We start from the raw sequence: 15,619 nt of genomic DNA, 5'->3' as shown, positions 1-15,619 counted from the left end.
TGGATTGGGCATTTTTGAAGTTAAAGGGTATGTACTTAAAAGTACATCTATAGCATGTTTGGATTGGGCATTTTTGAATTTAAGGGGTATGTACTTAAAAGTACATCTATAGCATGTTTGGATTGGGCTTTTTTGAAGTTAAGGGGTATGTACTTAAAAGTACATCTATAGCATGTTTGGATTGGGCATTTTTGAAGTTAAGGGGTATGTACTTAAAAGTACATCTGTAGCATGTTTGGATTGGGCATTTTTGAAGTTAAGGGGTATGTACTTAAAAGTACATCTATAGCATGTTTGGATTGGGCATTTTTGAAGTTAAGGGGTATGTACTTAAAAGTACATCTATAGCATGTTTGGATTGGGCATTTTTGAAGTTAAGGGGTATGTACTTAAAAGTACATCTATAGCATGTTTGGATTGGGCATTTTTGAAGTTAAGGGGTATGCACTTAAAAGTACATCTGTAGCATGTTTGGATTGGGCATTTTTGAAGTTAAGGGGTATGCACTTAAAAGTACATCTATAGCATGTTTGGATTGGGCATTTTTGAAGTTAAGGGGACCTCATACTCAAAAAGGGTGGGAACCACTGATTGAAATGACTTTAGTTGTTCATTCATCCTGTTCTGGCTTTCCAACATGTTGCACTGCAGATCAGGCTGTAGTGACCAGGACCCTTTACAATGCATCAATTGTTGTTGATAGTTTGTGTTGTTGTTGCCATAATAATATTGCTTGAATGATAGTTTTCTTGAAAAATTATACCTCAGATAAAATGTAATAATATCTTGATACAAGTTTGGAGGCCATCCATTTAGTATGTACGCATGGAGGGGGTTAACCTGAATGCATATGCTTGCATATTGGGAGGGGTGTCTACTGATAATGTACATATGCATAGATAATGGGGGTGGTTTGAAACCTCGATAATAATTTGTCTAATACTTAACCTGTTCTACTGGATTCAGTTTGCGTTTGAATTTAGAGGACACTAGACAAACTTGTTAAAGCTACACAGCTTATTTCTTTGATGCAGCCAGACGTTCATCATTGGTGGACTATCTTTTTTATTAAACACATTATTATTATTAATCCTTGATTGTTTCTGCATGGATTAAATATAGGCCGTTCTATAGAATTGGGGGTGGTATGTCAAGCGTATGTAGGCAGGTGGGATGTGTGTAAAAAAGTATGCATGTGTACAGGGAGGAGGAGGGGTCAAGGTTAGTCAGATTTTTGTGTACATACTAAATGGTAGGTCCCTTGTGGTACACAAACTTCACATTTTGGTAGACAAACTTCATATTTTGGTAGAGAAACTTCACATTTTGGTAGACAAACTTCACATTTTGGTAGACAAACTTATGTTCCGTGAATAATACCTTAAAGATATTTCAATATTGTTTATATTTGAAATTTGGGAGGCAGATACATGGTCTTTTCTAGAATTGGCTATTTAGGGCAGAAATTCCACCCTTTATCTTAAAGGTTGAATAGATTTTCCCAAATATTTGGGAGATGTAACAAAATAGTAACATAGGCAAGACTAGCAAAAATTATGCACGACTTTTGCACATTCAGTTGATTTTGTTATATGATTTAAAGTTGTGTGAATCTTGCAGTGACACATCCTAGAATAGACCCTATAATATAACTAATAATTTCATAAAGAGTTCAGTAATGATAATAAAATTAGACTGGTAATATTATCCATGTGTTTTTAACTATGAGTTTCATTGATATTACAGCAGCATATGAGCTCCAAGAGCCTCTGCCTTCTTTAGATTACACCAAGAGAACATCTCTACCTCAGCTTCAAACACCACGATCCCCCACTGTTACAGGGCCAATATTCCAAGCAGATTTTTCAGTGAAACCAGTAATATCAATTTCAGCCAAGAAAGGAAATCAGAGTTTGCATGCTGCCCCATGCCAGACATTGGTTTCACCGCAGCTTGTTGTTTTGCCACGATCTGTCCGAGTGTCCATGCCAGATGTGGGAATGTCCCCAACTTACAAAGTGATGATGTCACAACAGAATGGGACCCCTCAGCACACTGTGTCATCTTCTCAGTTAGAGGCTAAGTCCTCACGTTTGTCACAGTTGAGTGTCACTCATTCATTATCACAGCAGGAAATTCAAACTAGAGGTAATTTCCCCCTTTTTTCCCCCTTGAAGTGTGGCATACATATTGTTATATAAACTTTTTGAGGCGTGAGTGTATGCTAATAGTACATTAAAACATTGATTATTCTTGCAACTTTACCTTTGGTTGGCACCTTGTAGCCACTATTGTGCTGAGATGCTTATTTATGCTGTTTATTACTTCATACTACTACATCAATTATCTGGATCCACTTCATACTAACACATCAATTATCTGGATCACTTCATACTATTACATCAATTATCTGGATTCACTTCATACTACTACATCAATTATCTGGATCCACTTCATACTGCTACATCAATTATCTGGATCCACTTCATACCATCAATTATCTGGATCCACTTCATACTGCTACATCAATTATCTGGATCCACTTCATACTATTACATCAACTGTCTGGATCCACTTCATACTACTACATCAATTATCTGGATCCACTTCATACTGCTGCATCAATTATCTGGATCCACTTCATACTGCTACATCAATTATCTGGATCCACTTCATACTATTACATCAATTATCTGGATCCACTTCATACTACTACATCAATTATCTGGATCCACTTGATACTGATACATCAATTATCTGGATCCACTTCATGCTGATACGTCAATTATCTGGATCCACTTCATACTATTACATCAATTATCTGGATCCACTTGATACTGCTACATCAGTTATCTGGATCCACTTCAAAAAGTAGAGCTGTGAATGGAAATATATATATTAGATTTGTCCAATAATCATATATCTGATTGTGTATTTATCAGTTATTAAGTAAATATTAATGGTTTGAAATGTGCCATTATGTGATTAAACATTAAATTACCCTAGAGCATTGATCAGCAGTTAATTATGTAGGCCTTGACTGCTGAATGCTTTTTATTAAATTGTTACGATTTTTTAATCATGCTTGATTATCTTATGACAAATTACAAATCGCCATAGTGGCACTGTGTGACAATAGGCTGTAAAATATAAAATATACTTTCTCATTTTTCTTGCCCAGTTGATCCCTCTGTCCAAATTGCATTTCCTTTTTACTTTAAAAAGATAATTTATTTATACATAATACCATCGTAATTATAACTATGAGATCTGTTCACTGTTTGCATCATGATCAACAGATAATCGTACTTATATAATTATATATTTATATTGTAATAAGCAGAATTATCATAGGCATGGTAGTAATCCATACAGTTGAATAATCTGGATAATTGACTTCTGGATAGTATTTTTCTGTACTATAGTAAACATCATGTCCATCCATTCATCTATCTGGCACACAGTATCCTTCATGCACCTAGTCTCACATTTTTTGATAGATTTCTCATTACTTTTACAAGCTTTGTTAGAGTTATTGCCCATTTTATTTAGATACAATCTCATTAGGACAACTAGTTCCACAGTTTCTGATGGATTTACATGAAACTTCTCAAATATTGTGATAATCACCTCAATCTGCACACATTGACAAATCACTTTGGTCCACAATTTCTGTTAGATTTATTGCCTTTTTTGTCCTGTAGCTTAAAGCCACAATGCTGCCATATTTCATAAATTTCACCCTTCCTCCAAGCGAACTAAAGTTTGGAAGGAAGGAAATGATTTGATAAAAAAAATTATGTGACATTAACCATTCTTTGAGATAATCAAGATGTTAGGTTTAAACAACATTCAATTATCCAATTGAGAATTAAAGTTGCCATGGCTTAATTCAGTCCTCAAAGTTGCTTTAATTCTGTTCTTTTTCTGGAGTGCTCAAAAAAAGTAGTGATGTGATAGATTAGACAAATTCTGTTAGTGACTAATCAAAAATCAACAAACTTTGTTTGTGGTGTACAAATTGATTCTAAAGGGAATGAAGAGAGGCATGCCTAACTTTTGTTAGGCTGATCTGAGGAAAAGCATGCATTAGATAAAAATAAGACTTTTTTGAAAATTAGTGATCAACTGGGGCACTGTAATACTTTGAAGGGTGAACTAGTGTTGAAGACAAACCCAGCTGTTGTAGATTTCCAGATTAGATGGTAAGCATACAACACTGACTTGCAAAACATTATGTGCATCAGTTATGCTTTTGAAGAACAAATGCTCGTAAATGCTCGGCTGAGTAATGCATCTCTGGGGGAAAAAATGAGAATAGCTTATCACATAAGGATCACCTATTGTATTGTGGCATTGGCTTGTTCTGCTTACAATGGTAATGTCATCAAATTTTGTGTTCAACTTTTGAATGAAATGGGTTGGCCCACGGATGTCAACATCCGATGAAATCGTACACACTTGAAAAATGTATGGGTTTCTCAGTTTGAGGGAGAAATTACATGGCTCATAATGTGATGAAATGTCCATATTATCTAGTTTTAATAGCACCCAGTGATTTTAAGGACTAGTATCTTTCAAGATCCTGTATTATTCAGATGATTTCACATATATGACTTTTTTTATATAGCAGCAGCATTATGGCTTTAATGTAGTTTATGACACAATTTCATTAGTACAAATATTCTCACATTTTTAGCTGAACTCCTAGACAAGAAGAATTTTTGAGATGGCCTGTTGTCCGTCATCCATGATATGTCTGTACTTTAGTGCAGGTTATCATTACTCCTAAGCTATTTAATAAAAACGGTGCTGATCTGACACAAAATGTGGCTGTCACAGCAACAGTTTGAAAATCTTATAGCTACACCTTCTGAATGGATGGTTATATCAACATGAGATTTGCACTAGAAGACTTCTTATGGTGTTTAGCTTGTCCAGTTGCCATGGTAGCCATCTGGAAAATCTTTGTAACTGCTACTTCACACGGATCAATGGTCATATTGACATTGGGTTTTCACCTAAAGACTAAAGATGTTTAATAAGGTCCCCCTCCCCAAAACTATGTTTATTACTTATCCTGGATGGATTTCCATATCAACATGTGGTTTTCAACAAGAGTAAAGATGTCTATGTACTCTTAAAAGATAATGGTTTCAGTTTCACATCCAGTATGGCCTCCATGATGGCCATCAGGCAAAAATAAAAATGAATTTCTGGTCATCCGACATCCTTGTTTTTCATTGCTGATCCTAGCACTGTTCCCCCCCCCCCATTTTAGCCCAGTACTTGGTGCGCTTGATGCATTATGTGTACTAATCATTTTATCATATATATATATATATATATAAAATCCAAATAAAAAATGCCTACCTACCTACCTACCCTAATTTTTTTTTTAAATGAGTGCAAATGGATACACACGTTTATTTGGCCTCAAGAAAATCCAGTTAAGAGAATCATGAATATCAGAGATGGTTTCAATACTCACCAGTTAAAAAGAAAAAATTGGCCTTATATTGGATTTCTGGAAATTTTATTTAGTCATTAGAAGAAGCATCAGTCCCTTTTTGTCTGTCACCAGATAGCACAAAATTGTTGTCCCTACTCTTAAGACACTGCTATGAAACCTTACAAACATATTCATCCCAATGTCTAGTTAGTCCTAAATGAAAATGGTGCCTCTTGTACATCTTATATGGTCTAGTTGGTCCTAAATGAAAATGGCGCCTCTTGTACATCCAGTATGGTCTACTTGGTCCTAAATGAAAATGGCGCCTCTTGTACATCCAGTATGGTCTACTTGGTCCTAAATGAAAATGGTGCCTCTTGTACATCCATTATAGTCTAGTTGGTCCTAAATGAAAATGGTGCCTCTTGTACATCCATTATAGTCTAGTTGGTCATAAATGAAAATGGTGCCTCTTGTACATCCATTATAGTCTAGTTGGTCATAAATGAAAACGGTGCCTCTTGTAAATCCAGTATGGTCTAGTTAGTCCTAAATGAAAATGGCGCCTCTTGTACATCCATTATAGTCTAGTTGGTCATAAATGAAAACGGTGCCTCTTGTACATCCATTATAGTCTAGTTGGTCCTAAATGAAAATGGTGCCTCTTGTACATCCAGTATGGTCTAGTTGGTCATAAATGAAAACGGTGCCTCTTGTACATCCATTATAGTCTAGTTGGTCCTAAATGAAAATGGCGCCTCTTGTACATCCAGTATGGTCTAGTTGGTCATAAATGAAAACGGTGCCTCTTGTACATCCATTATAGTCTAGTTGGTCCTAAATGAAAATGGTGCCTCTTGTACATCCATTATAGTCTAGTTGGTCATAAATGAAAATGGTGCCTCTTGTACATCCAGTATGGTCTAGTTGGTCCTAAATGAAAATGGTGCCTCTTGTACATCCAGTATGGTCTAGTTGGTCCTAAATGAAAATGGTGCCTCTTGTACATCCAGTATGGTCTAGTTGGTCCTAAATGAAAATGGTGCCTCTTGCACATCCAGTATAGTCTAGTTGGTCATAAATGAAAACGGTGCCTCTGGTACATCCAATATGGTCTAGTTGGTCCTAAATGAAAATGGTGCCTCTTGTACATCCAGTATAGTCTAGTTGGTCATAAATGAAAATGATGCGTCTTGTACATCCAGTATGGTCTAGTTGGTCATAAATGAAAATGGTGCCTCTTGTACATCCAGTATGGTCTAGTTGGTCCTAAATGAAAATGGCGCCTCTTGTACATCCAGTATGGTCTAGTTAGTCCTAAATGAAAATGGTGCCTCTTGTAAATCTTGTATGGTCTGCTTGGTCCTAAATGAAAATGGTGCCTCTTGTACATCCAGTATGGTCTAGTTGGTCCTAAATGAAAATGGTGCCTCTTGTACATCCAGTATAGTCTAGTTGGTCCTAAATGAAAATGGTGCCTCTTGTACATCCAGTATGGTCTAGTTGGTCATAAATGAAAACGGTGCCTCTTGTACATCCATTATAGTCTAGTTGGTCCTAAATGAAAATGATGCCTCTTGTACATCCAGTATGGTCTAGTTGGTCATAAATGAAAATGGTGCCTCTTGTTCATCCAGTATGGTCTAGTTGGTCCTAAATGAAAATGGCGCCTCTTGTACATCCAGTATGGTCTAGTTAGTCATAAATGAAAACGGTGCCTCTTGTTCATCCAGTATGGTCTAGTTGGTCCTAAATGAAAATGGCGCCTCTTGTACATCCAGTATGGTCTAGTTAGTCATAAATGAAAACGGTGCCTCTTGTAAATCCAGTATGGTCTAGTTGGTCCTAAATGAAAATGATGCCTCTTGTACATCCAGTATGGTCTAGTTGGTCATAAATGAAAATGGTGCCTCTTGTACATCCAGTATGGTCTAGTTGGTCATAAATGAAAATGGTGCCTCTTGTACATCCAGTATGGTCTAGTTGGTCATAAATGAAAACGGTGCCTCTTGTACATCCAGTATGGTCTAGTTGGTCATAAATGAAAATGGTGCCTCTTGTACATCCAGTATGGTCTAGTTAGTCCTAAATGAAAATGGTGCCTCTTGTACATCCAGTATGGTCTAGTTGGTCATAAATGAAAATGGTGCCTCTTGTACATCCATTATAGTCTAGTTGGTCATAAATGAAAACGGTGCCTCTTGTACATCCAGTATGGTCTAGTTGGTCCTAAATGAAAATGGTGCCTCTGGTACATCCAGTATGGTCTAGTTGGTCCTAAATGAAAATGGTGCCTCTTGTAAATCCTGTATGGTATAGTTGGTCATAAATGAAAATGGTGCCTCTTGTACATCCAGAATGGTCTAGTTGGTCATAAATGAAAATGGCGCCTCTTGTACATCTTGTATGGTATAGTTGGTCATAAATGAAAATGGTGCCTCTGGTACATCCAGTATGGTCTAGTTGGTCCTAAATGAAAATGGTGCCTCTTGTACATCTTGTATGGTATAGTTGGTCATAAATGAAAATGGTGCCTCTGGTACATCCAGTATGGTCTAGTTGGTCCTAAATGAAAATGGTGCCTCTTGTACATCCAGTATGGTCTAGTTGGTCCTAAATGAAAATGGTGCCTCTGGTACATCCAGTATGGTCTAGTTGGTCCTAAATGAAAATGGTGCCTCTTGTACATCTTGTATGGTATAGTTGGTCATAAATGAAAATGGTGCCTCTTGTACATCCAGAATGGTCTAGTTAGTCCTAAATGAAAATGGCGCCTCTTGTACATCCAGTATGGTCTAGTTGGTCATGAATGAAAATGGTGCCTCTTGTACATCCAGTATGGTCTAGTTAGTCCTAAATGAAAATGGCGCCTCTTGTACATCCATTATAGTCTAGTTGGTCATAAATGAAAATGGTGCCTCTTGTACATCCAGTATGGTCTAGTTAGTCCTAAATGAAAATGGCGCCTCTTGTACATCCAGTATAGTCTAGTTGGTCATAAATGAAAATGGTGCCTCTTGTACATCTTGTATGGTATAGTTAGTCCTAAATGAAAATGGTGCCTCTTGTACATCTTGTATGGTCTAGTTAGTCCTAAATGAAAATGGTGCCTCTTGTACATCTTGTATGGTATAGTTGGTCCTAAATGAAAATGGTGCCTCTTGTACATCCAGTATGGTCTAGTTAGTCCTAAATGAAAATGGCGCCTCTTGTACATCTTGTATGGTCATCATAGCAGCCATCTTTAAAATCTTATTATCGCTACAGATGGTTTTCACTAACAAAAGAAGTCATTGTCTAGTTGGTCTTGAACGAAATGTTGCCTATTTAACATCCAATATGGCTGACATGGTGGCCATCTTAAAAATCTTGTTTTTGTGACTCCTTCTGAACAGATTGACATGGAGTTGTGGCTAAAAGACTTCTTAACATGGTATCTGGTGGGTCGTAACTGACATTGGTGTTGATACTACAGTCAATCTGGCACTTTGATGGTCATCATGAAAATCCTGAATAGATGGTCATATCAACTTAGGGTTTTCGCAAAAAACACTTATGATATCTTCTTGGTTCTAAATGTAAATGGTGCAGATCTTGTAAAACAGATGACAACCAATGGTGTCCAGCTTGAAAATCTTTTGGTTTTCAGAAAAAATTGTGCCCCTCATGCATGGCCACAATGACTGGAGGTTTCTCCATTATAACTTGTTTAAGAAATGCTGGATTTTAATCAGATATATCAAGCATGTTTGTATTGATGAGACTTTGAAAGAATTGGATTTCTATCATTCCATTGTTTAAAGGAATGATGTCCCTTGATTACTCATTCTCCAAACTTTGGTTTCCTAACACATGTTCCTCTGTTTAAGGCCCCACATATCGGACTAGGAAGCGGGGTTTTTGCAACTCACTTATTGCTGATAACCCTAATTCTTATTGAAGTCAGAATGTAAATAGGGAAGTTAATATAATGATAATACCAAAAAAAAATCATACTTAAAGAGAATGTAAAGATAAAAGTTTATTGAGGAACAACACCTGAATAATATTTTAATATTGTTTCTAGAAATGAAAATCAAGGCCAAAATCCCTGACCAACCCACCCCATCCTATTATGAATGGGGAAAGAGGTAGGGATTTTTCAGGGTAATGCTTGCAAAATATATCAGATTTTTGTGCATTCGGTTGAATTTTCTGTGCAATGTTTCAGAAACTAGTATGAATCTTGCATTCACACATCCCTGAATAGACCCCCAAATATGTTACTTACATTTAATAATAATTTCTAAATGTTTGTAATAATACAATCAGAAACAGTATCTGAGCAATCCTTTGAAAGATATATATTTAACTATGAAATTTTCATTGATATTACAGCAACAGATGAACTCCTTGAGGCTCTGCCTTCTTCAGCTTACACTGAGAGAACATCTCTACATCAGCTTGAAGCTTCACAATCATCTACTCTTACAGAGTCGATATCCCGGGCAGATTTACTAGGAAACTCTATTACACCATCTTCAGCCAGGAAAGGAAAAAAGAGTTTGCATGGCAGCATGTCCCAGACTTTGGTTTCTCCTCACATTGTTGTTAGACCACAATCTGTCAGAGACTCAATGCTAGACAGGGAGAAAGAACCAACTTATCAGGTCATGTCAGAACAGAATGGGAACCCTCAGATAACTGTGTCATCTCCTCAGTTAATGGCTGTGTCCTCTCATTTGTCACAGTCAAGAGTCATTCGTGCATCATCACAGCAGGAAATTCACACTGGAGGTAAATTCACCCTCTCTTTGGTTCCTCTTTATTGTATGGAGAGTAAGCATTTTTAAGCATTTCCATTGAGTGAATTGTAGATTACCTATTGAGAAATCCATGTTCTCAACAATATAAAAACCAACATTTTCCAGCCTTTTTCTATAACCAAATCTCCATGTAAATGTGCACTTACACAGGTCAATAAAAATTATTTGCCATTATATTTAGTCATTATTGCTCATCACATAATTATTTCAGTCCTTGTCTTTTGGTTGTCTTCTCAAGACCAGTGATGACTTCAACATCAAAACAGCTATTAAACTGAGACAGCAGTGGCCTGAAAAAAATGAAGGCTGAGACATGATTACTGAACACGAAGATAAACAACAATGCTGTTGACCCATAAAACCTCGGGTTGCCTTGAATCTCACTTATTATCAGACTCTAACAAATTTTATTCATATAAGCCCATACTCCAATTTTTTGGCAAATTGGATAAAAAGAATTACTGACATATAGACAACACATGGTGCATGACAGATACAAGGCCATACCATAACTTCCTTTGGCAATACAGCCAGGTGAGTTAAAAATCTTTATTATATGCTCATCTTTTTTCTGTTAACTTTGCATTGTCAGAATCATTCAGTATTTTACAATACTGAACTTGCGCGCAACTTCATATTGCACTCATAAGGGAACTACTTTCTATTGAAAACAATGGATGCAGACACTAATACTTTTGATTTGTAAACAAATCATGTGCACTTGCGTAGTAGGCACTTTAGATTTTGGTTGATTAAATTAAGTAAAGCAGATGTTTTGTGGACTGCCACATACCAGCTGCTTTGGCACATTCCCCGTTAATGTTTTTTTGACACAATGTTTTGGATTATGCTAGCTATACACTAGACACCAGAAAGGGTCCTTACAAATAACATGCAAGTGACAAGGCATAAACTGTCTACTTTAGCTGGTAATAAGAATGGTAAAAAGTATACTTACAGTTTTACATCCTGAATTTCCTCAAAATGTATTTTCTTAGTTCTGCAAATCCGAATTACATGAGTCATGTCATTAGGTTCTCAATCTTGATTACACATTTTGAAATTGTACTGTAATTTCGAATATAAGTGCAATTACATCCTCCTTACTGCACTCAAAATGAAATAAGCATTAAATTCCATAGTGTCTTTTTGATAATTGCAATTGAAAGACTTCATATTTTTCCCACATTATGATTTCAAACATTCAGTGACAGAAACAGAAACACATTTGCAGATGTAAACATGCTTCTCCCTTGCTTCTTCAATCCGATGTATTTCATGTGGAATTGTCACATATAAATCCAGTCCATAATCACAAAATTTTGTAGATTAAAAAAAAATAGCAAAATCTATTCATTCCACATCCAATGGAAAAGTTTTTGCAATGCACATTCATTCACAATATAACTCCAAATTTCAATTTTAACTAGACACGTCTTTTTCTTTCGAAAGTTATGTCTAGTGCATGAATAAGTTCAAATTTATGTGGGTGGAGTTATGTGCGCAGTAATAATGTTGTATAATGATGAATCTGCGATGTGTATTTAGTTTGGAATACGGCATACATTCAGTTGCTTTGTTTCTTGTAGTGTATTTTGTTAATATAATTAAGTATTAGGTAGAATAAGAAAATGAGCAGATAATAAAAAGGTCACTGCATTTATTGGGGAAAAAAATGAACTTGTTTTGTCGGATGGATATACTGCACTCCCATGGTCGTGCAGTATTCCATCCGAAAAACTCGTTCATATTTTCCCATACAAATGCAGTAACCTATAATTACTGAACGGTAAACTTGTTAATGACTATACATCCTATATTGTGATGGGTTTATTCTCAGAAATTTAACTGTCTATTGTACATGTGATGTCATTATTAGAATAATTAACTGCTTGATTTCCATGTGAGGCCTCATTTGTTATGAGCAACAAAGTCAATTACTGATGCTTGAACTATGCTTTCCATGTGAGGCCTCATTTGTAACAAAGTCAATTACTGATGCTTGAACTATGCTTTCCATGTGAGGCCTCATTTGTAACAAAGTCAATTAGTGATGCTTGAACTATGCTTTCCATGTTAGGCCTCATTTGTAACAAAGTCAATTACTGATGCTTGAACTATGCTTTCCATGTTAGGCCTCATTTGTAGCAAAGTCAATTAGTGATGCTTGAACTATGCTTTCCATGTTAGGCCTCATTTGTAACAAAGTCAATTACTGATGCTTGAAATAGTGGTCACACTGGATTGTGTTTTGGCACTTTGACCATAAATCGATTCACCTTGAATTGATGTTTGGGTGTGTTAATGACCTTGGTTATTATAAGAGACAGATTCATCTGTAGAATACATATGAGATGAAAAAGTTTCATCTGTAGAATACATGAGAAGAAACATATTCATCTGTAGAATACATATGAGAAGAAACAGATTCATTTGTAGAATACATATGAGAAGAAACAGATTCATCTGTAGAATACATGAGAATACATATAAGAAGAACCAGATTCATTTGTAGAATACATGAAAAGAAACCTGGCTGAATAGAATTCAGCCAAGTTGCCAAAACATTCTGTTGGTCATATAGTCATGACCATATTGCTAGTGGTGAGCCAAAACAGTCCTGGCTGATACTCCAAAGTTATTTAAAATCTGTGTGACCCACTCAGCTTTATCTAGCTTTTAAGTTTTGATAATGATAGCTTATGAAGCAGATTGTCTGGATAATGATGTGATGAAACATGGGACAGAAAAGAAAAAACTGATTTTTTAAGTAATTTTTTTTTATAAACAAGAGGTAAACATCTTTTAGGTCAAGACCACTTAAGAGTGTATTTTCTTCAAGATTATTAATGTTTCCCGAGTCTAACCACTATTGTAAAGCATCACAGGGGTGAGTTATGTATTCTGTGAACACAATTTGTTTGTTCCAGTTTCTGACTTATTCATATTCTCCAAACACTTCCAAGTTGCAAGGCCTCATTTTGAAATATTTATCTTTGCGTCATGAAATTCGCCAAATTTAAAAATTTGGAGCCACTTTTCAGCCGTTGGACCCATTTAAGGTCATGAATTCATAAATTTCAGTTGCAGAATAGCAACTGAGTGGGTTTTTAGACTAAATGAATAAGACAAACACAATGTGGGAAAGATGGAAATTTATGAATGAATTAATGATAAATATATGATGTAAAAATACGATGATTCTCTCATGCTCTCAACATACGATTTACTCAAATCACTCTACACAACATTCACACATCGAAAATAAACCAAAAATATTAAATCAAAAGGAAGTACAGATCCAAGAAACCTCATGGACTGCACATATGCTTCAAACAGTATTTTACACTATAACAATAAGAGATTCACATAATCTCGAATATGAATTCTATTAAGATTCAAAATAATCTTAAGAACACAACTAAGATTCAAAATAATCTTATGAACATAACGAAGATTCAAAATAATCTTATGAATATAACAAAAAAAATGCAATGGAACAACAATTGATCCAAACGTATGCTTCTAGACCCCTTGTACAGTCGCACGATTCCTTGGGTTGGTCCACACTCTTATCGACCGCTTACACCCTTTATGATTCCACCACGAGCACAGTCATACGTTACACATACAGACAGCATACAGCACTTTTTCAATTTGCTACATCTACGTCCGTGGCACAGACATACGTATATACATACATACGTATCGACAGCATGTAGCATAAAATATTCTGGAACCTCCAGATGGCTCTAAGCAACTTTAGACGGCTTCGGACAGCTTCAGACCGCTCTAGTCATATTCACAGTCACATTGACAATCACACTTCATAGACACAATCACAGCAACAGTCAAAATCAGCTACAATAACAGTCACAATCAGCTACAAACACAGTCAGCTACAATAAAACCAAATTGGTAATAATAATAGTTTCTGTATAATCTCTAGATATATGATAATACTTTAAATCTGCGTTGTAATAAATACATTATTACGCGATAAGACATTACAAACCGAATAAGCTTCGCATATCAAATGAAAATGTAAATTTAACACTTACCCCTATGGCTGGAGAACAATGGAGAGTGTATACTCCTTGACGTGATCCAAAAACGACCAGTGTGTTTTTAGAAATTGGTCTTATTTAAATCCATAGGAGAGTGAGTACAAGTCAGGGTAGAATACCCGTGTGTATCATGTTAGTTATGTTACCTCGTCACAAGTAATCTCTGTGGCTAGGTACATGTTAATACAGTCGCTTACCTGGAAAAACACATTCACCCTAGATAACGTTGTACACATGTACAACGAGAAATAGTCGAATTGTTTTAAGACAAAACCAAGTTATTTCTTTGCCTAATTCTGTGACATTCAGGGACTTAAATATATGCATAATATTATATTTACTATATTTATAATCGATATAAACATGACAATAAAACATTTTTTACATGTTTTTTTACATTTCAGAGCATAAGAATAATTTTTAATAAATATAACAGTACCATTATATACAAGTGAAGTTAAGTGTATATCATATGAAAAGCAAGAATGAATAAGAATGTTTCTTTATGACTAATAATACAAAATAGTGCTTAGTCAATGTCACTGACACTTCATCAACATCTTCTCATTTTTTCCCCCAGACCATTTCTTAAATGCCTTCCTGAAATCAAAAGTCGCAACATTGGGCCCATCAATTGAAATTCTCATTAAATTTTCAGAGTAGATATATCCATAGACTTTCGGAAGTTTATTTTGATCAGATTCTGGCAACTGAACTCACTCTCATTCTGCAGTAGAAATAGGGGCAGCAAGTAATCTGGTAGCTGCCTCAGATGCAACTGGACATAAATCTTTCTTTTTCAGAGCTAGATTAGCCATATTCTTTGTGCTTGAGACAGACTTGTTTCATAAAGTAAATTTTTAGGTTTTCATTGATATAAGCAACTCTGGCCCTTTTCAGTCCTTGTAGTGGCATCCTCTGTTACTCAGTTAAGTTCAGACCACAAAAATGTGTTATCTAAGTAAATAATCCTTAAAACTCTAAGTAGTCCTGAGTGCGTCTCACACTCACAGTTTGCAATAAACAAATTAGCAACACGTGCAAATGACACCAAATCTTTTTGGCGAACTGTTAAACAACAGTTTATATACTGTGGTCATTCCTTATTTCCTCCTAATCACATTGAATTGCTTCTCAAAACCGACTGACAGCTTGAAGCAAGCTGCATTCATGTTTGAATATCGTCTTCTTCATCTACCAACATGATCCACTGACTGCAGCAGATTATGAAAACAGGTATTAAGTGGCCTGAGTTGCCTATATCAATGAAAAATTAAAGATTTACTTTAAAAAAA

General features: G+C 35.7%; 1 protein-coding gene across 1 annotated transcript in view; it reads left to right on the top strand.

The window, feature by feature from the left end:
- LOC149780334 (uncharacterized) overlaps window positions 1-15,619 on the top strand; it is a 63,587-nt gene that overhangs the window by 30,392 nt on the left and 17,576 nt on the right. Inside the window, exons 5-6 of the mRNA XM_089937213.1 lie at window positions 1,747-2,148; window positions 9,830-10,228. Coding sequence (XP_089793339.1) covers window positions 1,747-2,148; window positions 9,830-10,228 — 801 coding nt within the window. The remainder of the gene's footprint in view (window positions 1-1,746; window positions 2,149-9,829; window positions 10,229-15,619) is intronic.

The sequence above is a fragment of the Sinohyriopsis cumingii genome, chromosome 16, assembly GCF_028554795.1.
Source record: "Sinohyriopsis cumingii isolate HCF-2022 chromosome 16, ASM2855479v2, whole genome shotgun sequence".
NCBI lineage: Eukaryota > Metazoa > Mollusca > Bivalvia > Unionida > Unionidae > Sinohyriopsis > Sinohyriopsis cumingii.
Note: the sequence above shows the minus strand (reverse complement) of the source record. Positions and strands in the feature narration are given on the sequence as shown.